This window comes from Hippoglossus stenolepis, chromosome 24 (assembly GCF_022539355.2).
Source record: "Hippoglossus stenolepis isolate QCI-W04-F060 chromosome 24, HSTE1.2, whole genome shotgun sequence".
Taxonomy (NCBI): Eukaryota; Metazoa; Chordata; class Actinopteri; order Pleuronectiformes; family Pleuronectidae; genus Hippoglossus; species Hippoglossus stenolepis.
The window spans coordinates 2,254,179-2,280,168 of NC_061506.1; the positions used below are offsets into that span (position 1 = coordinate 2,254,179).

General features: G+C 45.8%; 1 protein-coding gene across 1 annotated transcript in view; it reads right to left on the reverse strand.

Moving 5' to 3' along the window:
- The window catches only part of LOC118103210 (aryl hydrocarbon receptor), a 51,180-nt gene that overhangs the window by 23,268 nt on the left and 1,922 nt on the right, over positions 1-25,990 (reverse strand). The window contains exon 2 of the mRNA XM_035149904.2: positions 18,749-18,936. Within this exon, the coding sequence (XP_035005795.2) occupies positions 18,749-18,936 (188 nt within the window). The remainder of the gene's footprint in view (positions 1-18,748; positions 18,937-25,990) is intronic.

Consider the following 25,990-nt stretch of genomic DNA (forward strand, 5'->3'; position numbering starts at 1 on the left):
ATGTGGGGGGAAACACCTCGAAGATTGAAAAGGTAGAAAAAGAAGAGGAAGCAGCTGAAGTCTTCACCTCCGACGACATAATGTCTGAACCACGAGGACGTTCACTTGGTGCATCTGAACCTGGAGAACTGAAGGTGCTGATGCTGGCAGTGACACCGTCATGATGTTACCACGGCAACCACCTGAAGTGCTTCATGCCCCCAACTGACAACACGCCCACGTCAGCCGCCGTCTACAAACCAATCAGAGTGAAGTATAGGTGGACGCAGCTGGTGATTCAGTGTACGTCTACATCCCTGATTCACTTCAAACAGACGACGTGAAGGAAACGTTGAGTGAATACGACCGTTTCCATTTATATGGAAACTTCTTTGCTCTTTAAATGTTGCTTTTCAAAAGTCTTTACGCCTCTTTTCTCGTACACTAAGGTTTCAGACTGAACTGGAAACGTCAACACGTTGTGTTGATTGTCGGTCACAGTGAAGCCTCGGACACACACAGACACACACAGACACACACAGACACACACAGACACACACAGAGCTGCAGTACATGTGAGGAGAATCTCAGAGTTACACATGTGAATGCAGACAAACAGGCCGGGTGGGTTTGTTCCAGCACGTCTGCAGGAATGTTACTCAAGTCAAAGTAAAAGTACTCAGTGACTCAGTACTACACTAACTACTGATACCATCACACTTGTCTTCACAAAGGGAAGTAACGGCTCTGCCTCCAGAGAACTGCAGCAGAGGTCCAAACCTGCCAATGAGCAAGGCAGTGACTATATGTTCAGAAAATACAGTCTTATCTGAGGCAGGGGGAGTGAAGCTCCTTGAAAACGTCATTATTCATTCAGTTAATCTTTCTTTTTCAGAGCGTGTTAGTTTCTTTACATGATGTTTGTCCTGTTTTATCTTTTAAAAGTGTAAAACATCCGGTTTACGTTGTCTTAAAGTTGCAATAATCATCGTATTAGTGTTTAAGGGCATCGTACACGACGTGTTTTGTCATTTCTTCTTCTGTCTCTTCAAGAATCTTCGCATCTAAAGATCTAACTCCAAGAAACCATCTGAAAGTAAAGGAGGATGAACTGTGTGAACTGTGATCTGACTCTAACCAGCATCTGAAGAGCAAAGACACTTCTTCTGTCGACATCAAAGTGAAACCCAAACACCCTGAAGCTCCTCACTGCAACAGCTTCGCTCACAAGGCAGAACCAGAGCTTTCCTTTAATTATTATTGAGCAACGCACATTGGGAATTCATTTTCTTTTCCTAAATAGATTTATAGTGTTTTGGAATGAAACTCTTCCAATGTAAACTCTGGCTCGGCCTCTTCACGGAGCTCTCCCAACCTAAACAGAGCAAAGTGGGACCGGAGGCCAGCCGCTCGTCCCCAGACGCAGTGGCAGAGCCTCTGGATGGCATCAGAGCAGAATTAGGCTCAGGAAATCACAAGCCGAGCGTGACTCTGTGCCTGCGCTGTCAGTAAACACCGGTGGTTGAGGAGGAGAGGGGCCTGCATGTTGGCCGGGGATGGCATGGGAACGTTGCAAGGAAAGTTTGTTTTCCATCAGCGAGTCACAGACTCTGGAGATCCGTCGAGGTTCTCGCTCCGCAAGTGCGGGACCTCGTCCAGACCCACGTCACCGACTCCACGAACCACAATGGAAAGAAGTCTCCGGGACTTCACCGGCGTGTCCATCAAACGCAGGCTGAGCCGTTTGTGGCTCTGATGCATCACGGTCCAAGATAAATGTGCTCGGCTCACATCACACAAGACAAATCACTTTGCATCATCCGTTCATTTGTCCGGCCAACAGCAGAAAACTGACAGAACAGCAGTAAATCCTTAACCCTTTGAATTGTTGAGCCATCGTCCCCCTGACCGGCCATGAGAGGAGTGAATGATTTCTGATTTGTACGTTAATCATCTGAGAGTCTGAACCAAGCTTCATGTGTTTGTTCCATCCTGGAGAGCAGCGTGAACTCCTCCTCTTCCTCCTCTTCCTCCTCCTCTTCCTCCTCCTCCTCCAGCAGTTTGTCTCTCAGCTGTTTCTGCTGCTTTCACTGCGTCTGCCTTCATTCATGTGAATTCACCCTCTGGCTCTGTTTTCCTTCAGCCTCACACACACTTCTCTCTCTCTCTCTCTTTCCTCCGAGCGCTTGTGTTGATCCATGTCTGCCTGAGGTTTGGAAATCACTATAAGTTGATTAATCAATTAGACGATGAAATTAACCAGAAACTAATTTGATTGTCAATATTTACTTTATTAACTGTAACTGTGACTTGGAGTATTTGTCTCATATCCTCAATATCAAGTTGATTGTTGACACTTTTAACAGTTTGCATTGTGACTTATAAAATGTATAAAAAATTGAACTTATCATTCCATCGTATCCTCCACATCCAGATGCACGACTCCTCACATGAAACGGGCAAACCTGCGTCTGTTTGGTTTAGTTTCTGGGCGACACCTCGCGACACATGAGCCACAAAATCTAATACGAGACACCGGATCAGTTGGTCTGAGCCGGGAATCTCTCACCTTCCCCTCCAGCGCGGCCGGGCAGGGCGACAGGTTTTATTTGTCGATCCCGACAGGCTCTTAAAAATACACAACACATGGCTAAAAATATTCCTGTCGGAGTGGACTGCCGCACACACACGGACGCTGAGGCTTCAAGAGCCCCGTCAGCTGCTGCCACACGAAGCCCAACAGGAAACACATGATAAGCTACCTTTAAACAGTCGGGGGGGGCGACTGCTTCATGTGTGTAATTGCCCTGCAGCTTGTGTGCATGTACACAGCTGCTCGCTCCACGGTTTATTGTTGGTGAGTTAAGGTCACTTTGACTAATTCATGATGGAAGCCAGACTTTTCCTCTTCTGCTGCAAAGGAACCACCTGTGGCAGGTTTGAGATCTGTGTCCGAGCTGAAAAATACACTTTACCTGATCATTTAAAACAGGTGAAGCGTTCGAAGGTGAATTTAATTCTGCGTTTGAGCCTCTCGTTCACACGCAAATCCCTAAAACTGGATTGTATTTACTATTTATTTATAGTAAAGTTAATGATTCAACTGTAAAATATGAAGCGTTCGATGACGACATCTTAGAAATCAGTGCCAATTTATTTAATAATTGCATCAGGAATCTTTTGATCCCTTAAGTCTGCACCAGCTCCCTAAAGCTCCAGGTTCTGCTTGTTTTCTTCACATCAGCACGTTAATGTGTTAATGACCAAACTGCTGCATCTGTGGCAAATTTCAGCTCCAAGGCAACATGTGGCTTTTGTTCAGATGTGGATAAAAACAGATTTTAAAAAACAGATCTCTTTGTGTGTTTTGTCCCTGATCGTGTCCTACTATTGATTTAATCATCTGAACTTATTTTTCTGCCGTGTCATAACTGAAACAGAATCTCTGACCCCAGATGAGTTTCACATGTGTTGGAGTTGTGTGTGTCCTGCAGGGCCACGAGGGGGTTAAACCCTCCGCAGTGTGTAGAGTGATTACACAGACCCAGTCATTGTTTTGGTGTTTGGGCCCAACAGCGAGGACGGCCATGTTTGTCGACATGTCTGAACCAGCTGGAGGGAGGCGCCGGCTCCTCTTTCATCTGCACCGGTTAGGTATGTAAACACGAGGAGCAGCGCTGCACACAATCTACCTGGAGTCACCGAGGACTGAACGTGTAAAGACACAGGACCAACGGATTCATTTTATATTTCATTATTGATTGAATTGAAGGAATTTCCTCATCACATTTGATGCACAGTGTTTCTGCAGAGTGATGTGGAGCCAGATCGGTGCCAGGAGACGGATGCATGGATCATTCCAGCATGCGAGAGTAAAGAACAGATTATTAAATTAAACTTCACCACCAAGGAGGTGATGTTTTCATCTGTATCTCTTATTAGCAGCACTTGAACTAATCATGGGTGTGATTAGTGGCTTTTCAGGATCATTCATTTCACTGGGTTAATAGTTCCCTTCCATTAATTATAATCCCCTGATGTCACGTGTGGATCGAATGTGTCACGGTGAATCCTGCAGCAACACGCCAACACCTACAGCCGGGGTTGTCTACTATAAACTGTCTCACACACACACACACACACACACACATGAACACCCCCTACAGCTGCTACACTAATACCTGCGAGAGAGGTTTCAATTTCCTGCCGGAGCATTTGGATCGAACGGCTTCAGAAGTATGCAAACACACACACACATTTGTCACCAGTGAACTCAGCGGCAACAGTTGGTGCATTGCAGTCAAGGCCGGCGGCTGCTGGTGTCACCACGAAGCTGCTGGTGTCACCACGAAGCTGCTGGTGTCACCACGAAGCTCCTGGTGTCACCGCGAAGCTGCTGGTGTCACCGCGAAGCTGCTGGTGTCACCAAGCTCCTGGTGTCACCACGGCTGCTGGTGTCACCGCGAAGCTGCTGGTGTCACCACGAAGCTGCTGGTGTCACCGCGAAGCTGCTGGTGTCACCGCGAAGCTGCTGGTGTCACCGCGAAGCTGCTGGTGTCACCACGAAGCTGCTGGTGTCACCACGAAGCTCCTGGTGTCACCGCGAAGCTGCTGGACGCTTCCTCCACTCAACGCTACTGACGAACTGCAAATCAGTTTGTGCTTTCAGCCTCGTTAATGTCCCATCTGCAGACAAGGAGGACGCAGGGAGGACGTGTACTGAACGCCACCTTGATTGATCAGGGAAACACTATGTCCAATTAGTAATCAATTACCTGTACCCATGCCAACAATCTTCCAATTAGTAATCAATCTTTTTCCGTGAGACAGTTTTCTGCTTTCCTTTGATCTAAATGGTTGGAACGAGACATTTAAAGACGTGGCCCCAGACTTCAGGAAAGAGACAGAGCCTAATTTGATCTCGACAGACGAACACCATCCTCTTTTATAGACTGTGACACCCGCTCCTATTCAGCAACGCTGCTGCTTAGTTTCCAGTGAGCTAATCTAAACCAATGACACCGCAGCCGAGAAATGTCCACTGACATCAGGAGCATCGCCGGGTTGTTATGTTAATGAGGAACTGAAAACATTTAGTCATGGACGAGGCTGAAAACGCTTCAAAAAACACAAAAGAAGCAAAAACAGATTTGGATCAAAGTAAAAGTACTGAGCTGGAGCTTGAGCGCTGCCGGCTGCGTGTTGTGAAACTGCATGATGTCAAACGTCTCTGTGGAGATTTCACAAGACGTCTTCCTTTGTGTTCACATGAAAGCGACGCTGAGTCGTTCTCGCCGTGTCTCACACCTCTCAGCTCCGGGGAGACAGTTACTTTTTGCTTGTATGTAGTTTTGGTTTCTGGCGTCCGATCACAGTCGGTGACGAGACGCAGAAACACGAGAAAACCAACAAGACACTGGAAGGAAAGGAAAAGTTCAGATGGTGACGCAGTCTCGGTCAAACAGGCCTTTTTTTAAAAACTTCAAACCATTGTGTCTTCTTTAGTGTTGCACATCGCTATCAATTACACAACTTTAATTTTAGAGATTAAAAATATTCCCAGAAACGACAGCTGGGAAAGATACGGCGGGGGGTGATCTGTCCCAACAGGCTTTTTTCTTCAAGTGCCTCCAAAGAAAAGAGAAGAAGCAGAAAATAAACAGATGAGAAGCACAGACGATAGAAGCAGCGATGTAAACTGCTGATTACATTAACGCGGCTCATGGTGGTGTCACCCTGTCGTCTGCCTCGCAGCAGATCACATTTCCTGCTGCTGTCGCTCACATTCATTCGTACGTGTTGAAAAGCTAAAATGAGCCGTGGGACGATGAGTGAGAAATAAAGAGCTGATGAGTTTCTCCCAGTTCGGCTTGTTTCTGGTGGGTTTACTGCGTCGGGCACGATGTGGAGAACCTTGTTAGACGCTGGGTTTCACATCTGGAAACGCTTGAGCTTGAAATGTACATGAGTGCACGTGTAAAAAAAAAAGAAAAGTCTCTGGGCGAGTGAAACACAGACGCAGCGTCCTGTTATTTTTATTTAGCCAAATTCAAATCTGGTTATTTTTAGTCGGAGTTTTAGACCACGTGACACATTATCATCGATCTATAAATTATAGATTATGTCAGATTACGAGAATCAACTCCTCATTTAATGTTATATTTTTTAAATATATTTTCCAGGAAATATCCAAAAAGGAGAACTTGTGTCCTGAGTTTATTCTTTTAATACTTACTTTACTTTTTTCCCAGAAGATGACGACAATTCTTAAAACAGACAAATAACTGATATTCTGATCAGACAGAAAGTTCCTGCAGCAACAAACCATGAATATTTCATCAGCTGCTCGATCACTTGGGTTTCTCTTGTTTTTCTCCGGCCGACTTGAATCTATAATGTGAGATTAGTTGTCAGTGCAGGTATCGAGTTGTGTTGGACGGCAGCTCGAGTTCCCCCAGCACCAAAGTGTCTCTTGGCAGTTCCTTGATTCCTTAATGACCTGCACATAGTTGCCTCGCTGCCTGTGTAAACTCTCATTCATGGGGAGGAGGGGCGGGGCCCAGAGGCTGCCAGTAATTTTCCATCATAAAGATCCGACCCAACGCACTTCCCTGTTATTAAGAACAACAGGGCCGCTGCAGCTCCAGACGTGCAGCGTGTGCAGGGAGACTCCTGATATCTGACAGTCCTCGACGCTCGGCTCCTGATTGGCTGCGTAACGAGCAGGAGAGATAGCTGAGTGATGGATCACTCCGCACAGTTTCAAACGGACAGGGGCGGGGGATGTGGAGCGGACACAACAGGTGGACGGAGCGACCGAGGGTTGAAACATGAAAAACGCAGCAGATCAGCGGCCGGCGGTTCCTGCACGTGGTGCCGCAGGATTTACAGCCGCGGAGAGACTCGAGCGCAAAAGAACCAAAAACACAGAGCGGAAAAACAGGTGGCGAAGGCCGACAGCTGCAGGAATCAAGACTCGGAGGAGTAAGAGCCCGATTCTCTGGCCCCATGTCGTCCTGTGCTCACTGAATAAAGGCTCGAGCTTTTCATAATTGATCTGCAAGTAGGTGGAGAGCACGCAGGCGACAGTAGAGCTGTGAAGAGCTTAGTTCACTGAACGTGCAGATCTCAACACGTTCAAGCTTCTCAAACTAGAAAATAATCTAAACAAATAGAATATCCAGAGGGAATCCACACTTTTCTAACTTGAGTCTTTACCAAAATGTGTATTTACCAGAGAAAACGCAGCTGAAATGCCTCAACTCAACTCAAAAGAAGCCTCAAGTCGGTGATTCCCAACATTTTATGTGTTAAAGTCAAAGAATGTGCAGTTGTGAGTCCTCGTCACATGTGTGTGTCGAGCAAAGAGGGATTTTTCCCTTGGTCTGGAGGCTCGTTGGAGGCTTCAAGTGGTAAAAGTATCTGACTCTCAGTGAGAAAAACTCCAGAAACAAGAGAACAGTCAGACGGAGTACACACACTTTGATGTCGCGGATCTCTTTAATCATATTTTCATCACTGGCGTTATTCTTGGGACCCATTTATTGGCTCCCCGCTCCCATGCTGCAAAGCTTTGGCCCGGTTTCATTCCAGGTTATCCGGTTACATTCAGGGACAACAGCTGGTGGAGAAACACTCGGAGGAAACGGATTTTCACATCTTCAGAGCGAACGAAGAGCTCTTACATGATCAGTTATAGTTTGTGTATCTGCTGCTTTACCAGTCAGTGTGTTTACTGCCCCTCAGTGAAGTATAATATTTAAGTCTTGTTGACCTTTCTTACTGGAGTCTTACGGCTACAAGTTTTCAGAAGACGAGCACAAAGAGCACGAAGGCTTCGTCCATTTCCAAATCCAACATGGGGCATAAATGAGTCTTTAGGCTGCTCAGCAACATACCTGTTAATGAGCCTGACTAGGAAACATGATATTTGACAGGATAAATCACATGAGGATGTTTTTGTGGAGCACAACAATCACTTAAATCGCTTCAAGATGGAGCAGTGAAATAAAAGAAGAAAGATCATTTTAATTCAAAACAAAGACATATTCTGACATCAACGGCTCAACGAACGTCCAGCAGAGAAGAGTCCAGATCGATAAAAACGTTCCCCCGCTGCTGCACAAACTGTCACTGTGTTAATTATCGTCATTGTTGGACGGCGTCTCCGACAAATCAAACCGCTTGGCTGGAGCCTCCCGCTCCGTATCAGGGACGTTCGCAAACAGCTCGGCAATTATCCAATGAAAGGAGAGGCTAATTCTGAGCGACACATTTGGGTCGATAAAGAGGAAGTGGAGTCAGGAAGCAGCTTGTTCCTCTGAGGAAAATGAGATCATGACGGTTCGGTAACTGTATCCTGACTCTAGAAATATCTGAGCCACCACACTCTCGTAAAAAAGGGTCCTGGGTAAAAACCTTGAGAAGCTCTGAGGAGCCACGATGCAGCTTCTCCTCCTTCTACACAACTGGAGCTATCACGATAGATTGGTTTTTTCCCCCAGTTTCTCAGCCTCGACTTGTGGATGAAGATTGTTAGTTTAAAGTAAAACGATATTGAAATCCAGCTCGGGTGATAGCCTGTATGCTAATGTTTGGTTCAGCCACAGGGGGTTTTGTAGGAGCAGAAACAAACAGTCGTCTTCTTTAAATAAATCTCACTTAAATCAGATTCACGCAAACAGCACAGATTTTCTACAGGCTAATTTAGCATGTAAAGGGGTTTTTCGTGGCTTGAGATAACTGTCAGCTACCTGTAACTTACTGCAGGGGCTTCTGGGTAAAAGATCAGCCTCACCTTTGACCTGCAGCTGCTTGTCCCTGTGGACGGTTTTCTTTATTATTCACTCATGCAATAACATGCAATAATATATAAAAATCCACTGTGACGTGCACAAGCTGCTGCTTTTCACTGATCTTTGATTGGAAATAAATCCTGCAGATTCCCTGTTATCCTAAATGTTTAGATTTTGAAACTTCCTTTTCTAATCGTATTCTGGAGACGTTTGCTTGATCTCCTGTTGGAGCAGGATCTTCTTTTCTGTCCCTGCGTGCTCTCAGCAGAATCGCAACCGAGATTCGAGATAAACCACAAAGCGCAGAGCACATCGTGTCCTGTACTTCTTCTTTAAATAACAACGCCTATCTCTCGAGTGCGTCCGAGCCGGTTTGGCCCCAGGGCTGTGGCTAGAGCAGAGGTTAGCAGACACCTTTCTCTCCAGCGCCACTTCGCCCCGGGCGCTTCCTCCCGCCCTGACTTCCTCTGACAAACATAACTTCCTATAAGACACAGAGGAGAGATTAGTCAACGTGTTTTACAGGTTTCCCCTGATTAACTGACAAGCACGTGGAGCTCGGCGGCGAGTTCCAGGCGGAGCTGCACGTCGGGCCGAAGCAGCGATTAAGCTGCATTTATCATTTTCTAACTTTGATCCCATGTTAAAAAAAGCTCGTTTTCATTCACAATTTGGTGCATTGACGTCTTGTTCCCTTTATATATTGACAAAAGCTTACCACGCTTTTCACAGCTCTTTGTTTGGGCTGTTTGTGCGAGGTTGGCAGGGACGGTTGAGCAGGAGGGACGATGCAAATCATTTTTATAGTGGAGATAAAAATCTGGACGAGGCTCGGTAGTAACATCTCACCTCGAACAGACAGAGACATGACGACAAACTGCAACTGCTCCATCAAAGCAGATGTGTCAGGTGCTGGGATTTGTGGGTAAAACAAAGTGAGTAAGGCTTTAGTCACCGATGGGGAGCGGACAGATGAAAGAGACGGAGGTTGTTTGATTGTTCTCCAGCTTTATGATTGTTCTCTGCAGGAGGAATAGAGCTCGGCACAGAAACAACATCGTGGCACGAAAACAAAGCACGCCCACGCAACGTGTGACGTCACTGACTGGGAGGACGCTGTGATGAAGAGTCGTGACGTGTTTGATCCATGTGGATGGGTAGAGAAACACGCGTGTCCCACAATCCCTCTGGTCTATAGGATCTGTATATTGATTTCCCTCAATAAAACGACATCGTCATGAAAATAAAAGTCTCGTAATTCCTCAAAGTTTTCAGTGAATGTCATAAAAGAAAGAAAAGAAAACTACAAATTTAAAGGATATGAAATGATTTGTTAATGCTGAAGATAAAATACAAAAATAAAGCAGAAACAGTGCATGAAGCAGCAGCAGCATGTTTCTGCTGATCACACACACACACACACACACACACACACACACACACACACACTGTGGTCTTCCCCAGATGCCTGGGCAGGTTTCTACACGAGCGTCTGTCTGCTGTGTTATGACTGCGACCCAGCGTGCAGACGGTCTGCAGGTCTGATGTTATCACCCTGGACCCACTGAGACAAACAGGACTCGTTCCAGACCCTTTCCAGATCATGTTCCAGGAACCAGACCACAAACAAACACGTTGCTCTTCTCTCGTGCATCATGACCTCATTTCTGACCTTTGACTGCACTGACACATCAGCTGCATAAAGACTTCCTTCAACGTTTACACAAGTCTCAGGTATTTAAAATGGTTCCCATGTTTTCTCCCTCCTCTCGTCTTGTGTTTGATTCTGTGTCGACAGAACCGGTTTGCCGCGGCGCTGTAAAGGTCTCTCTGTTGGACTTTGTCTCTCCTGCCAATACAAATATTGATGCTCATACTTCACTGACACAACCCGGTTCTTTATGGCTCTGTTCTCAACCCGTTCACCCTTCACTGAACAAGCCGTTTATCTTTTACCAGAAGACAATGAATGAAAACTAGTGAATCAGAAAGCAGAAATGTAATATATATACTTTTAAAAGCGTGTAACAACAAATCTAAACTGAAAATCTGTGACTCACTGTAAAGGAGTAGGTGCAATAAAACAAGTCATATTTTAAAGTTTAACAGGAGGAACATTTATCCAGGAGACCAAAAACCTGCAGAAATCCTGGGTTTTGAGAAAATATATCCACTTTTCTCTCACCCTGACCAAAATCCTGTCTTACAGAACAAGCAGCAGCGCCTCACTCAGCCTCACTCAGCCTCACTCAGCCTCACTCGGCCTCACTAAGCTTCACTCAGCTTCACTCAGCCTCACTCGGCCTCACTCGGCCTCACTAAGCTTCACTCAGCTTCACTCAGCTTCACTCAGCTTCACTCAGCCTCACTCTGACTCACTCAGTTTTACTCGGCCTCACTCAACTTCACTCAGCCTCACTCGGCCTCCTCAGCTTCACTCAGCTTCACTCGGCCTCACTCAGCTTCACTCAGCCTCACTCTGACTCACTCAGTTTTACTCAGCCTCACTTGGTTTTACTCAGCTTCACTCAGCCTCACTCTGACTCACTCAGCTTCACTCCACCTCACTCGGCTTCACTCGGACTCACTCAGCTTCACTCAGCCTCACTCAGCTTCCATCAGCTTCCATCAGCTTCCATCGGCTTCACTCGGCTTCACTCGGCCTCACTCGGCTTCACTCAGCTTCCATCGGCTTCACTCAGCCTCACTCAGCTTCCATCGGCTTCACTCAGCCTCACTCAGCTTCACTCCACCTCACTCGGCTTCACTCAGCCTCACTCAGCTTCCATCGGCTTCACTCAGCTTCCCTCGGCTTCACTCAGCCTCACTCAGCTTCCATCGGCTTCACTCGGCCTCACTCAGCTTCACTCCGCCTCACTGGCTTCACTCAGCCTCACTCAGCTTCCATCGGCTTCACTCAGCCTCGACTCACTCAGCTTCACTCAGCTTCACTCGGCTTCACTCAGCCTCACTCGGCTTCACTCAGCTTCACTCAGCTTCCATCAGCTTCACTCAGCTTCACTCAGCTTCACTCAGCTTCACTCAGCCTCACTCAGCCTCACTCAGCCTCACTCAGCTTCACTCAGCTTCACTCAGCTTCACTCAGCTTCACTCAGCTTCACTCAGCCTCACTCAGCTTCACTCAGCCTCACTCAGCTTCACTCAGCTTCACTCAGCTTCACTCAGCTTCTCACCTCACTCAGCTTCACTCAGCCTCACAACGAAGCAGGTCCCACCAAACGCTGTTAAACCAGCATCTGTTTCCTGACAGCGGTTCCCAGCTCAGGACTCCTGCCAAACAGTGAATCTGCAGCAGGTCTTGCTTTGTGTTTTGGAGGTGAGCTGCTGATATGTTACATTTATGCGTGTCTGTGTGTGTGTTTCATGTCATTGCACAGTGTCGGTGTGAAACCTCAGCAACGACCACAACACTGGTTTCTGTCTGTCGACGCCTCGGAGCAGCCTGCCAGGCAAACGGCAGGAAAAAGCAGAAGAGGGGAGAAGTGGACACTCCCTCGATTCTTACAGAACAAAAGTTTTACTCACAGTCTAGAAAACTTAGAGCACTCAAAGTCCACTTACTGGCTTTTTCTGGAGCTTTTGACCAGGTTAAATTGAGGAACAGTCAAACCAAAGTGACCGGAGATGTTTTCTTAGCTGTTGTTTAAAAGCTCTACAGTATCTCTGACAGCACGGTGACCCTTGACCTTCAACCCCCTCCTCCTTCCCCGGCCATGAGACTGGCCCGAGGTCGGGCTGGGGGTTTGGTGGGGGTGAGGGTCCGGGGTTCAGATAGAGGAAGCTCGACGACCTCCAGCAGGTTTTATCTGCTGGGAATACAGAGCGCAGCCTGAAACCGTCCGCTGGAAACACATCTGGAAAATACATGGAGGGGGAGGGGGTAGTGTGTGTGTGTGTGTGTGTGTGTGTGTGTGTGTGTGTGTGTGTGTGTGTGTGTGTTTCCCGAGGCCCAGCCGAGGAGAGGGAAGTTCAGCCGAGCTATTATAAGACCACAAATTACGGCTCTCCGCAGCCAGAAATCTCCTCTGCTGGGGCCTCATCAGACTTCACTCCAAAAACCAAACACATCCACTCTGGAAAAATGTGGAAACCTCAGATCCCTGCGCTGTGGATTCAAGAGGACCTTCATCACAGAGCACTGATCTGTGGGCAAATACTTCAGTGACACACACAGACAGAAGGAACAAAAGATTCTCAATGACCTTCTTTGCCTGAAACCTCTCAACATCCAGCTTTTGTCGTAAAAGGTTGTTTTCTTATTTCTGGTGAAATATCACCCTGCACTTTCAGTTTTACTTATTTTTTTCCACATTCTTCTGTGACGTTGTTGTCTGGACATTTTGCATGTTTTGGAGGCAGTTGTGTGTTTCTCTTTTGCCATTTAGTCTTTTTGAGGCAGGTTTTCATCCCTTTTCAATCATTTTGCATCTATTTGAGGCAGATGTTTGTCTCTGCGAGGCCATTTTGTCTTTTTGAGGCAGTTGTGCAGCTCTTTGCAGCTGTTTTGCAATTGTCTTGCGTCATTTTGCAGCAGTTTTGTGTCTATATGAGGCAATTGGGGCCATTTTACATTATTTGAAGTCGATTGGTATCTTTTCAGGTGTTTTTTGTCCCTTTTAGTTTATTTAGGCCAACGATCATTTGCACAGTCGAAGCGAAGCAAAGAGTCCGAGACACAGACGCTGACAAACAGAGCCGTGTCTGAACATGAGGGAGGTCTGGTTCAGAAAACGTTCATAGCATTAAACAATGCCCATGTTGTGAGCGTCGATCCATGGGATCAAACCTCCAGGCGTTTCCCAGTGGCCTCTCCGCCCCATCCTGCGGCTCGGCCCCGGGGTAAGAGACAGGGACGAGAGGACGGACACAGAGCGTTCCTTTCTCAGCCACTTCCTGCCGCTCCGACGTGCCGGCCTGGCCTTCCCATGAGCCTTTACACTCCAGGGTCGTCTTTGTTCGCTGACAGGCATGCTGGGAAATTCTCCATCGCACAGACTCGGACTCGTCACAATGAGGGATTCACCGCGGCCGCAGACGCTCAGTCAGTCTGTTCCTTTGGATCTGTGAATGTCATTATTTCTCTTTCAGCAGACAAATGAAGTCACTCCTCGTCTGCGGGTTAACGACCAAAATGACCCATAATGCAACACGCAACCAAAATAGAAGCGCTTGCACGTCGGATGTTTACATTTAACATTTAGAGTTTTAGCTTTAGTTAGTATTTTAAAATATAAAAACTCAAGCAGTGAGAGCTCAAGTATTTTAAATATCTTAACTCACGTGTTACTACCTTTAAAAAAACTCTATTAGCTCGTGGGAAACCCCTCGAGTGCACCTGAGCTAAACCGATCAATAATCTGTGTTTAACAGTCTAATAATCAGACTGAGCTGCAGTTTAGTTTCTGCCTGACACTGTTTTCAGATCCTGTGTCTGGAAGGAGGAATTTTATTGCCCTTAAGTAAATGTTTGTCCTGGGAATGGAGGGAATATCTTGATTTAATTTGTGGTCACTGTTCCGCTGCTGTTTTCTCTGACGCCTGCAGAGCTCCGACTGGTTCGGGTGTTTTCCCTGCGTCGGGGAATCGATTTTAATTGCGATGTGGGCAGCGAGGCTCATTTATAAAAGGCTGTGCAGCTTTAACACCGTCACGTCTTCACTCGCTCACGCAGAGCCAGAGGTTTTCTCGCTGTTGCATCATTCGTGTCACATGACGAGTTACAAAGCCACGATGGACGATTAAAACCAAATGGTTTTCTGATCTTTTAAAATCGCTTATCGCTTTAATCATATTAGCAAATATGTTTTAGGGCCACAATCAACCACAGTGGCTTCATATCTCAATACATTTGTGTGGTTCGTTGATTAAAAGATTGTCTTTTTGGCAGATGTCCATCCAAACACTTAGAGCTCCTACTGTGCTCTTAACCTCAAGGAAGCTCCTTGAATTTGTTATATTTATTCATGTTAGTTTAATACAGACATCAGGTTTTCTCAGCCTCGGAGGTCGTGTGGTTTAACATGAGGGAAAACGCGCTGGAGAGACGGAGCAGATCTTCACGTCTGCGCTTTCTTTCTCAGCGACCGGCCTTTTTAGACCATTGTTGAGACGTTTTTAGAACTTAAAGCTATGAATCAACATCTAAATTCTGGGTTTGTCCACAAGAAGATGCTAATTTTCCCAGATGGAGCAGCTCAGTCTGCGCTCTAAGAATATCGAAGCCACTTCCTGTCCTGTCGCTGCCCCGGCTCCAAACATGACCTCACAGAAGATCATCCATGTTCTCTCAGTCCAAGTAAACACATATCTGCTGATGATCTACAAACATCATTCATAGACACACGAGGTAAACCTGCATCTCAGCTCACCAGGACTGAGACACACACACACACAGACACACACAGACACACACAGACACACACACAGACACACACACACACACACAGACACACACACTCTCTCTCTAGTTGAAGAACACGGCCTCATTTCAACCTTAATCCTTGAGCAGCTGCTTTGTATCAGTTTTACCTTTTAAACCTTGTAAACTCCATTTTATGGACTCGCTTGTTGCACGATGTCTTTTATTTTGACTGTTTCCACGATTATTTCTACGCTCCGTCCTCGTGCTTTTATCCCTCCACACTTTTAATAATCACCTTTCTTTGATGTCTCCCTTTTATTTGACCGTTAAAGCACTTTTATGTTTAGTGTAATAAAATCAATACGCTCTATTATCGCTATTAGAGCGAAGCAAAGACAGAAATCCACAGAGGAACAATGGCTGCAGAGTCATGATTATTATCACCATTATTAGGCTGCAACATTTATCAGCACACACCAGGTGAGACCTGGAGGACGTGGACGGTTGACGACACTATACTACCTATGAGTACTTCACGGTATATAAATATGACCCTGAAAGAAAAACACTCTCAAAACCCAGAGACATGATTTTCTGATAATAAACTACAGTCGACGAAAAGATATCAGGAAATTAAGGGACAACTAGTTTGAGGAAACTTCCTGGTTGATTATTGATTGATTGATTGATTGATTGATTGATTGATTGATTGACCAATCTGCTTCCTGCCACGTGATATGCATACTCAGGTGTGTCAGTATCGACGGCAGTTATTACGGATGCAGAGCCAGAAGGTTGTTTTAGTTTTAGAACTAAAAAGGTGGATTAGAGTGGATGTAGCCTGGAGGTGGGGAAGCCGACCTGTCATTACACAAAACCTCAAAAGCATCGGTAATGAGGACTTTGTTCAACAAATGCAGATAATAACCTGCACCACAATGGGCTTTCACCGACGTCTGATGCGTGCACTTTAGAAGAGACCTTTGAAGGAGCAGCTGAAATTGGGGGAACTGTGTGTCGGCGGGTTTCATGAATGGATAAAGCCCTGAGTTGTCCTGCTGCAGACCTGCCGTGCAAACAAGCCGCCCCCCGCCTCCCCCGCTGTAACAACACACTGGAGTCCTGCAGCGTTTGTTTGAGCTGGAGTGTGGGGGGGGGGCAGCGAGCAGAGCGGAGCTGCGAACCTCAGACGTCGGAGCCGAGGAGGAAAGGGCTGAACAGTCGGAGGAAAAGGGGCCCCGGGGTGCTGCAGGGGCCGCCACAGGAAACGGGTGTGGCTCGATGGGAGAGGTGACGGATCGGTGGTCAAGGAGCGGGCGTGTTTGTGTGTGTGTGTGTGTGTGATCTCAAAAGCTGTTGTGAACACTGGCATTTATATTTCATCTCGTCCTTTTTAGATAAATCTGTTCTCAACCTGTAATAACCTGCGGCGTGTGTGTTGCAATCAGAAAGTAAATGAGCGGCAACTGGGCGAGGGAGTTAGGAAATAAAAACACTGTCACATGCTGACTTAGTTATTCTGTGCAGATCCGGGGGTGAACGTGCCAACATGGATTCTGACTGTGGTTTGGATTATCACACAAAAGGCGCCAGTACCTGTCATAATAAAAGCACAAGCCCGGTGGGATGTTGACACAGGGATGCAACTTAAAAAGGATCAGGGATTAATCTGTTAATTCCTTTCTTTGTTCATGGAATTGATCTCTTTTACAATGATAATTCTATTCACAACATTAAGATTTTTCAATAAGGGAACATGACTTGTCTTTTTAAAACAGCTGTAAAATGTAATCTTAATCTATGACTATTTCTTCTCATCTCCTTTCAAAATAAAAGCCCTGGGCGAAGCTGCCACCTCACCTCATAACGACACAAGTAACCAGACTCCCGGGCGCATCTGTGCAGCCGACACTCAGCGAGCGACGCTGCCAAATAATTGATGGATCCGAAGCAACGGGCTCTGACGTCTGAACGAGCAAACTGAGATCAGGGCTGAGAGGAAACGGCCCAGTTCGACATATCAACAACCATTCTCTGTTTTCATTCAGAATCCCATTTACAATTACTTCATCTGTTGACTTTTCTTTGTCTGAATTCTTCCCCCAATGTGCTCCATGACGTCAATTCAATCAAATCAATCAATCAATCCACTGTTTAGTCTAAAAAAAAATGTTGTATAATGTAGAATAGAAAGCGTGAAACTGGACAAACACTCTCGCCTGCTCCGTCGACTCATCGACCGCCAGAGGAAAAGCTTCTGACCATCGCAGTAACAGTGACAGCAGGTGCACACTGACATGTTTACACACACACACACACACACACACTGGACCCTGAGTCTTAACCCTCATAAAGTCGTCACTTCCCGAGAGGGGGACATCATCGCCGCGGCAACGCGTAGAGAGAAATGCTCGCCTCCTCTCGCTCCGCTTCACACCTCCTGTTGCTGAGGAGGACGGCTCCGAACACACGAGAAGACAGAAAGGGACGAATTTCATCGTCCTGCACTGATGTCACCGCTCAGATAGTGACACCACACACACACACACAGACACACACACACACACAGACACACACACTGTAAATAGGAACCTCATCTTTCAGGCGTTCTGGATCTAATTGCTGCTATTTTCAAAAGAGGTCGCAGAACAATGTGAGGAAGCTGGATGGAAACTGGAATAACCTCCCAGCGCCATGTTGACAGAAATAGGGCAGAATTCATTTTTTTTTTATAAATAACCTCCTGGTTCCCAGAGGAGAGATTTGACTTCTTTTTTTTTTTTTAAATAACCGAGAAGTTTATTTCTTTTTCAAGTAATTGTTAACAGAGATTTAAAGCAACATTTGGGAAACAAACAGTTGGTTTTCTTCTTAGCCGTGAAATCTCTGTCTGGTACTTCACTTATTCTACTATGTGTTTGCAAGTTCAATAGAAGCTCTATTAAAAAGATAAAGACTGATTAATTAACCTGCATTATCTGAAGTTAAAAGTCTATTTATTCTAATCTGTTTCCACAAAATCCAGCATTTGTTGTATTAGGATTGAGTTTAAATTGCCATTTCATCTATTTAATACTTTATCCACTTCCAGTTTCTGCCACAGAGAAAAGTTCAATGAATATAAAATGTATATCTCTCAGTTAAACACACGCAGGACGTCTCCTCGCTGCCGAGCTGTTTAAACTCGATGGGACTGAACCTGGTAGAAAGAAGACAGCGATTCTGCTGCATCAAAAAACAAGCGCTCCTAATGATTCCTTCAACCAATGACAACGCAGCGCCACCCTACGTGCTGCACAGTAGCAGAACACCAGCAGGGAAATGGAGAAAAAACGTGATGCAACATGACGAAGCTGCGAAGGAAAACGTCATGAGAGGCTTTGAAAGAACGTCAGAGACCCTGTGATGGTGATGTTCCAGTAAAGAGACGGGAGGCTATCGAGTCAGCAGCAGTTTGACACCCGATGCAAAATGAAACTGATAGTGAATGTACAAGGAGAGAAGAGTTGAGAGGCTTCAATGGAAGAATAAGTGATGCAGCCGGGGAGATAAGAGACAACACATCTTCAGCTCCGGAGGTTTCCACACTCACCACTGAAGAAGCTCTTGACCTTCAGGTAGCCGACGCTGAGGCGCAGGACGGACAGCTTGTCCAGCCGAGCCCTGACCTCCTCGGTGAAGGGCAGCAGGCTGGTGAGCTTGTCCAGCTCGCCGTTGAGCCGGTCGCGGTGGCGTTTGGACGGGTTGGACTTGATGCCATCGGGAGGTGGAGGTTTGGGGCTGCGGGCACAAGAAAAAGGACTTTAAAACAAGAACAGAAGGTTAATTTAGGACATAAAAACAAACATCTACAAGAAAGTAGAAGCGGTTTTGACTCTTTTTTTTTAAAAGGTCAGTTCCCCTGACAAGTCACAGCTCGGGTTTGAGACTGAGAAAGGTCACGGTGAGTGCAACCAATGAGCTGGAGGCTAAATATGTTCTGTAAACTGACGTCTGTGTGCGTCAGTGCAACAGCAGCTGGAAGACATTGAAACAACAAGCAGATAAAACAACAGAGAGACACATAAATAAATGTGCGTTTTAAATAAGGCTCACAATTATTCCATTTATCCATTATCAATCATCTCATCTCATGAATTAAAACGATTCATAAACCTATGACTCAAAATCAAAAGGTCAGAAAGTTCCCAGGGTACAAACTGACATTCTGGATGAGTGTGTTCAACTTAAAATGATTTAAGATGTGAAAAATCTAAAGATCTTCACACCTGAGAATCTGGACACACTTAAGGTTTCAAGAATAAATCAATTATTGGAATGGTTGCTGCACAACATTCAACAAGCAACATGGATATTTAATGTGTGCAAATGAAGTTAAGACAGAGTAGTAAGTGCCGGCCCTCTGTTTGATTTGAATAGACATCCCTCTGTGAAAGAGCTTCTGGATGTGGGGGAGTGAAACGTCGGCTGAGTGAACAACAACAAAGCCCCGACCACCTGGACTCTCCAGAGGCCGAGCTGTGGAGGAGCTCCATCCGCTGTTGCCATGGGAACCAGGTGAACGGCCTGATGCCACCTGCTCAGGGACGTGTTGTCGCCCGTGTGCTCGACTCCGCTCTGTCATGTTTAGCTGGAGTGTTGACGAGAGAGAGAGAGAGAGAGAGAGAGAGAGAGAGAGAGAGAGAGAGAGAGAGGAAATGGACAGTTTCCTTCCTGAATCAGATTTCCTTTCCACCATTTAAAAAAAAATTACACAAAATACAAAACTGAAAGTTCAAAGACCAAGTTCTTCTGCCTGCAACTTCCTGCTGACTTGAGACACGGCAAATGATGTCAAGGGAGCAAGATGGCGGCACTCGTTTCCGAGATAGTTCAGATTCATTTTGGGGGAGAACAGAAGGAAAAACTGTAGTTGATAAATCTGATCTGTGGGGGTGTGATGGTCTAGTGAAGACGACAGACTGTTACATATTTAAATCCTGATTAAATTATAGAGGAATGCCTGATATAATAAACTCTATTCATAAACGCCCGATGACACCTTGCAGCTCCAGTCCGCTCATATTGGTTTCCATATCGGCCTCGGTGCAGTGGCATGTGTTCTCCAAATAAATTCCTGACACGTTTTTGTTGTTCTAACCTGTGTAATGTGGTAAATAAACCGCCGGTCGCTCAGGCCCCGGCTGCAGCTCGACGCCGACGGGACAGATGAAGCTCGGCGGCAGGTCTGTATCTGTATCTGAACTCCGGTGACCGGCGGTAAACCCAGCGGCTTCTCGTCTGTAACTCAAACCAGACCTCCGCTGCACAGAGGGGCTTTTCTTTTTTCCCACAGAAGGTGTGAGGCCGGCCCAGGAGATGCCGCTCGTTCAGGGTCAACCCGAGCTCCATGGGGGTTTTCATACCGTCTGATGACGGGGGTTAGTCTGACCATTGAATTTAGATTTGTCACCCATTCAATTTTCACGTATTCAATTCCTTATCAGCTCAGAAATCAACTGGTGACTTCTTCTTTGGTGACTCGTGTTCTTCAGAAAGTTGAGACAAGAACAGAAATGAGTCGTTTAAAGATTCAGTTTCACACAATTTCCACTGAGAGACACAAGCCCTCATCTTTACTTCGGCTTTTCGTCTGAAGAAAACACACAAACGAGACTTAGTTACAAATAAAACAAATAACTAGATCCGTCACTTTTAAATTTTTCATTAAAACATGGGGGGAAATGTTTGAAGCTTAAATTTACAGTCTAGACGTGCATCAGACGAATAGTTTGCCTCATGACCCAGCAGAGGGCGCTAGGGAGCAGCTTGACCTACTGCGTTGGAATAATCAAATAAGATCCCGACTTGGAAAATTCACCCGAACGCCACCTTCAGTCAGAGGACAACTTAGGCCCAGGAGGTGCCAAGTTGCTGGCATCAACAATTTGAAACCAACCCAACCTCCGCTCCCAACTCATACGCCTGTGACACCTGATCGTGTTCCTTCGCTCTTCAAGCACAGGAACACACCGAAGTCGTAAAAAAAGACTTTACAAGAAAGTCAGCAGCGTGTTTTGTGTGTGAACAAAGATAAGGCTGTTTGGCAACTTTGTACAAAGCAGCTAACGTCCTCGACGGCGGAATCAAACCCGCGGTCTCTGCGGTTGGCCTTCCACCAAACTGAGGCAGCGGTGGACGTACCACAGACGAGCGAAGCAACGTCAGGTGTTCAACCTTTTGAACGAATTGGATGTGATGTCAAAGGCCCAAAAGGCAACATGAAACCAAAAGGAAGCCGGTTTGAATCTGCAGAGCAGAGAAACTGACGTTAGATTCTCATGTTCACGACGTCTAGACGATGCATGTTACGGAACGTTTCCTGTAAAATACAATAAGATGAAGACGACCTTGCAAAATGACCTGAACCTGGCTACCGCCACTGACAGAGTCGGATTCTATGACTCATCAACGGTGCCTTCAAGCGTCCTGGAACGTAACTGTGAAAACAGCGAGGACCAGAAGTTCTTCCCTCGTTGTGTTTGTTCAACATCTCTCACAGAAACCTGCTGCAGGCCGTCTGCAGTGGATACACAATGTAAACAGCTCCGGGTTCATTTGCCAATATCAACTTGTGCCCTGCAGCTAAGAGAAGGCTTCCTGTGAAATATGATCAATTCAGATGATGGGTACCAACGAGTCTGAAGCAGGAATGTGATCCACTGGCCAGTCAGAGACTTGTATCTCCGGGTGGATCTTTGCACAAGTGAATCAGACTGGAAAAGGACGAAATGTAAAATACGTTGAATCCAAAAGAGCAATCAAAGAGGTTACAGGCAAAACGTGTCAGAAGAACTCATGCCTCGACTCGCTGGAGTTAAGACCTTCACAAACTTCGGGACCAAAACTGCCTAAAAACACAATCACTAGCACAGAAAACCACTTTCTTGAAATGTTTTAGAGCTTTTTCTGTTGTTGAGAGCCGACAGCCTGTGGGAGAACAGTTGTGGAGGGAAGTCTGAAGTGTAACTGCAACACAAACGTGTAAAATGTGGACGCTGGCCCTCCTTCCCTCCTTCTCTCCTTCCCTCCTTCCCTCCCTCCCTCCCTCCTGTAAATAAGACATCTGCTTCCAATAATACTCCAGAACACGACATATCTGAAATCAAGGCGAGATGGCTATCGCTGCATTCCTGACGGCACAACTCCCTGCGAGAACAATGAGCGACCAGTGTTGTTGCTTCTCGCTTTATCTGCTTAATCTGTCCTGGAAGGGGCGTGTATATATGAGTGTGTGTGTGTGTGTGTGTGTGTGTGTGTGTGTGTGTGTGTGTGTGTGTGTGTGTGTGTGTGTGTGAGAGAGAGAGAGAGAGTGTGGAGTTGTGTTGGATTTGAAGAAACACTCCCTGCGCTCACACAAAGGCACTTTGTCTCCGACGGGGAAACGACACCTTAGCGGAACAAAAGAAACTAAATACGATTTTGGCATCTGCTCCCTGCCGGAGTTATGATACAGGAAAAAAAGAGGAGTGTGAGAGCTCCAGTGATATCAGAGCCAGAAACACCACGACACAGCCGATAGGTCATCGGGTTTAAAGCTGATCGATACTCTACTAATACTAACATCCTCTTTCACACATGAACATAAAAGATTCTCTGCTTTATGTGTCTGTATGTGTGTCTGTACGTTTAAGGCACTTTTCAAATTAATTTACATTTTTATTCACATTCAGCGTCACAAACACTTTGATCTTATTAAAGTGTAAAACTCAGCACCACGTTAATAATAATAAATAAATAAGTCAACTGAGTTTATGGTTAAAATAACTAGAGGTGTCTGTTTTTGACTGATCTGGTTAATTAAATTAAAATGTAGGTATTTAATCACTTTGATGCAAAGATACTGGAATATATATCAAATACTACATAAATAGTCGGAAAATCCTATATTACCAACATTAATAAGTACTAATATACATATTTTAATTGTGTTTACTCTGATTAAAGTCAGTGTTTATAACTTTACTCATCCATAAATATTAGAAATTATAGTGGCCATCGTTGTAATGAAGCAAAGCTGATTAGCACAACGCAGGAATTAAAAACCATCAGAATAAAACCATAAATAAATCAACCAGTGAGTGTGTTGTGGCACTGGCCAGTGTCATAACACCCAGGAAGTGGATGTTGGGAGACCATCACGTGTTAGTCATGAGAGAAGCTGTGCGTCTCGGGCTGCCGGCCTCAAGACGCACCAGCAGGACTTGAGCCAGGATCACGTCCAGCGACACACAAAACAACAACAGCAACAACACAAGGACGAGCAGGACTGACCGCTCTGTTCCTGCTCTCTTTCATTCTGTCTGACAAACAGAAATCATCTGGCACTTGAATTCATCTGCAGGGAAACACGGAATCTAAACACATGCATGTGCAGCCATGCTCCACATTTCACAGAACACAACAGAGGTCCACTGTGGAAGGAACGTCCACTTCTTGTTCTTTAACGCTTCTTTTCCTTTCATCATTCTGCAACTTGGAAACCTCATTTGATCCCCTACCATCAAAACTCAAAAGGGGAACTAAATGGAAATTCCTGTTTTGACTACAGGCTTTTTTCCCCTATGGATCATAAATCATCACATTTCAAATTTCAACTTTTATAGGGCCATAAATAAAGAAACTAATAACTGTGGTTTTGTGCCCATCATGGCCAAATCATCAGAACTGGCTCTGATGCACATCACTGCATCTCCAGAGTTGTCCCTCAACCCTTTAGGTCCAGAGTTAAGTAAATCTTCTGCGGCCTAAAAACAATATTTCAGACCAAAGTGAGCCCTGGAGAAAAGCTCTTTCCTCTGTCAACATGACAACACAAAGTCAGCACCATAAAGAAATACTTTCCCCAGTTTACTGTGACGAACCATGAATGTTCCCTGCGGCACAAAAAGCATTTTCCCCACAAACCAGCATCATAAAACTTTTACTGGGACACCTCTGACGGCGAAAAAGCTCAATTATGACCTTTAGTTAATCCAGGAAACAGTGTGTAAAGTCTATTTATGACATATTGTCTGAAATGCATAGCGTGCAACTGATATCAGATATCAGCTGGCAGCCTTCTCAAGTCCAATATCTGCACCGCACCTTATAACTGGTGGAGCTCACTACAGCTGTTTGCACACGGGCAATGAAGTTCAGACATTTTCTTGGAATTTTTGCGGAGGAGCTGTATGTGAGAACGCAGATGTCTGAGTGAGCTGCTCTGGACGTTTTCAAGAACATAAGAAATGTCAGATTTAGTTTTTAAGTGGGTGTGTTGTTGACGTTTCTAACGCACACGTACAAGACCACGACAAAGACGACAACTTGAGAAGACGACGCACAAAGATGTGATTTCCACGTCATGTCCTTCCTCCTGCTGCTCTAGACCCGGACAATCTCCTGCTCTTCATATGTGAAAGGCAAAACGTCCTGACCCAGTTTTCTGGACATTTCCCCGTCTGAACACAGCTTGTGTCTCTGGTGTCTCTGGTGTCTCTGGTGTCTCTGGTGTCTCTGGTGGCTCACTGGGCAAATACCAGTATGATATAATGGCTTTCCTTCGCAGCATATACATGAGCATAGTTTCAGAGTGTCACGTTCATAAGTCATGAAGGGGGTGAATGGTTTGTGTCCACATACTTTACGTCATGTTGTGTGTCTTTGTCGGCTTTTGTCTTCTTACTTAAAGTTTGTTTTGCACATTTCTGTGACGCTGAACCACATTGAATTCTCCTTCTTTCCTCCTCGCGGACATTAGCATAGATTTAAATGTTCTGGTTTCACGGTGCAGTGTAAACAAAAAGGTGAAGGGCTTGAGGGTTTGCTGCTGGAACACCGCCTCCAGTGCTGCCTGCCGGTTAAACACAGTCCGTCTCACACACTCATAACTCACTCACAACACTCCTCCCCCCCCCCTAGAAAAGAAAGGAAGAAAAAGATAAATTCCCAGAGAGTAAGTTTTCCTAAAAAACCGAGGCGAGTGAACATGGCAGACTTACGTAACCGTTTGCGTGACACAGAACTATGTTAATTTGAGTCAAGGGAGGGAGGAAAAAAACAACCCCCGAAAAAACACACAGAGAGAGACAGAAGGAAAGACAGGAAAAAGTATGTTGTGGCAGTCAGAGGAGGAGGAGGAGAAAAACAGAGCGAGTCTCAGATTACGCCATCCTCCCTCCCTCCCTCCCTCCCTCCCTCCCTCCCTCGTGGAAACATTGCGTGAGAGTGCTCTCGCTCCGCGTCCTGATTATGATTAATGCAGGTAGTACCACACACACACTGAAACCACGGTTCTGGCAGGGTTCTCCCAGGGTTCTCGGCTCCAGCCTGTGGTTCCGAGTGGAGCAGTTAACACTCTGTCTGGCTTGTTAAAGTTAGAAAATCACAAACTGGTAAAAATCACAGAGAGGAGGCGGAGGAGGGCGACAGGGAGGATTAAAGCGGCTCTTAAATCCTGAAGGAACCAGGAGACTTCTACTACAGCACGGTGCTTTAAAGAACCCATCTAATGTTCTCTACAGAACCATGAACGCTCCCAGTGGAACAACTCTGTGCTTAAAAAAAAGCTCCTAAAAGTAAAAAGAACAGTGAAAGTCTGAAGTTACTTCCACGTATAGAGAACCCCTCAAAAGGATCCTTAAAGAACCCATCTCAAGGTTCCTCACGGCAATAAAAGGTCCCAGGATGAAACTATTTTCAGCGTGGTGCAATAGAGAACCCACGGAGAACCCATATAAAGCTCTTACGGCACTAAGTGTTTTTTAATTGCACGGCACATCAGAGAACAAAGTAACGTGGAACGAAGGGAAGA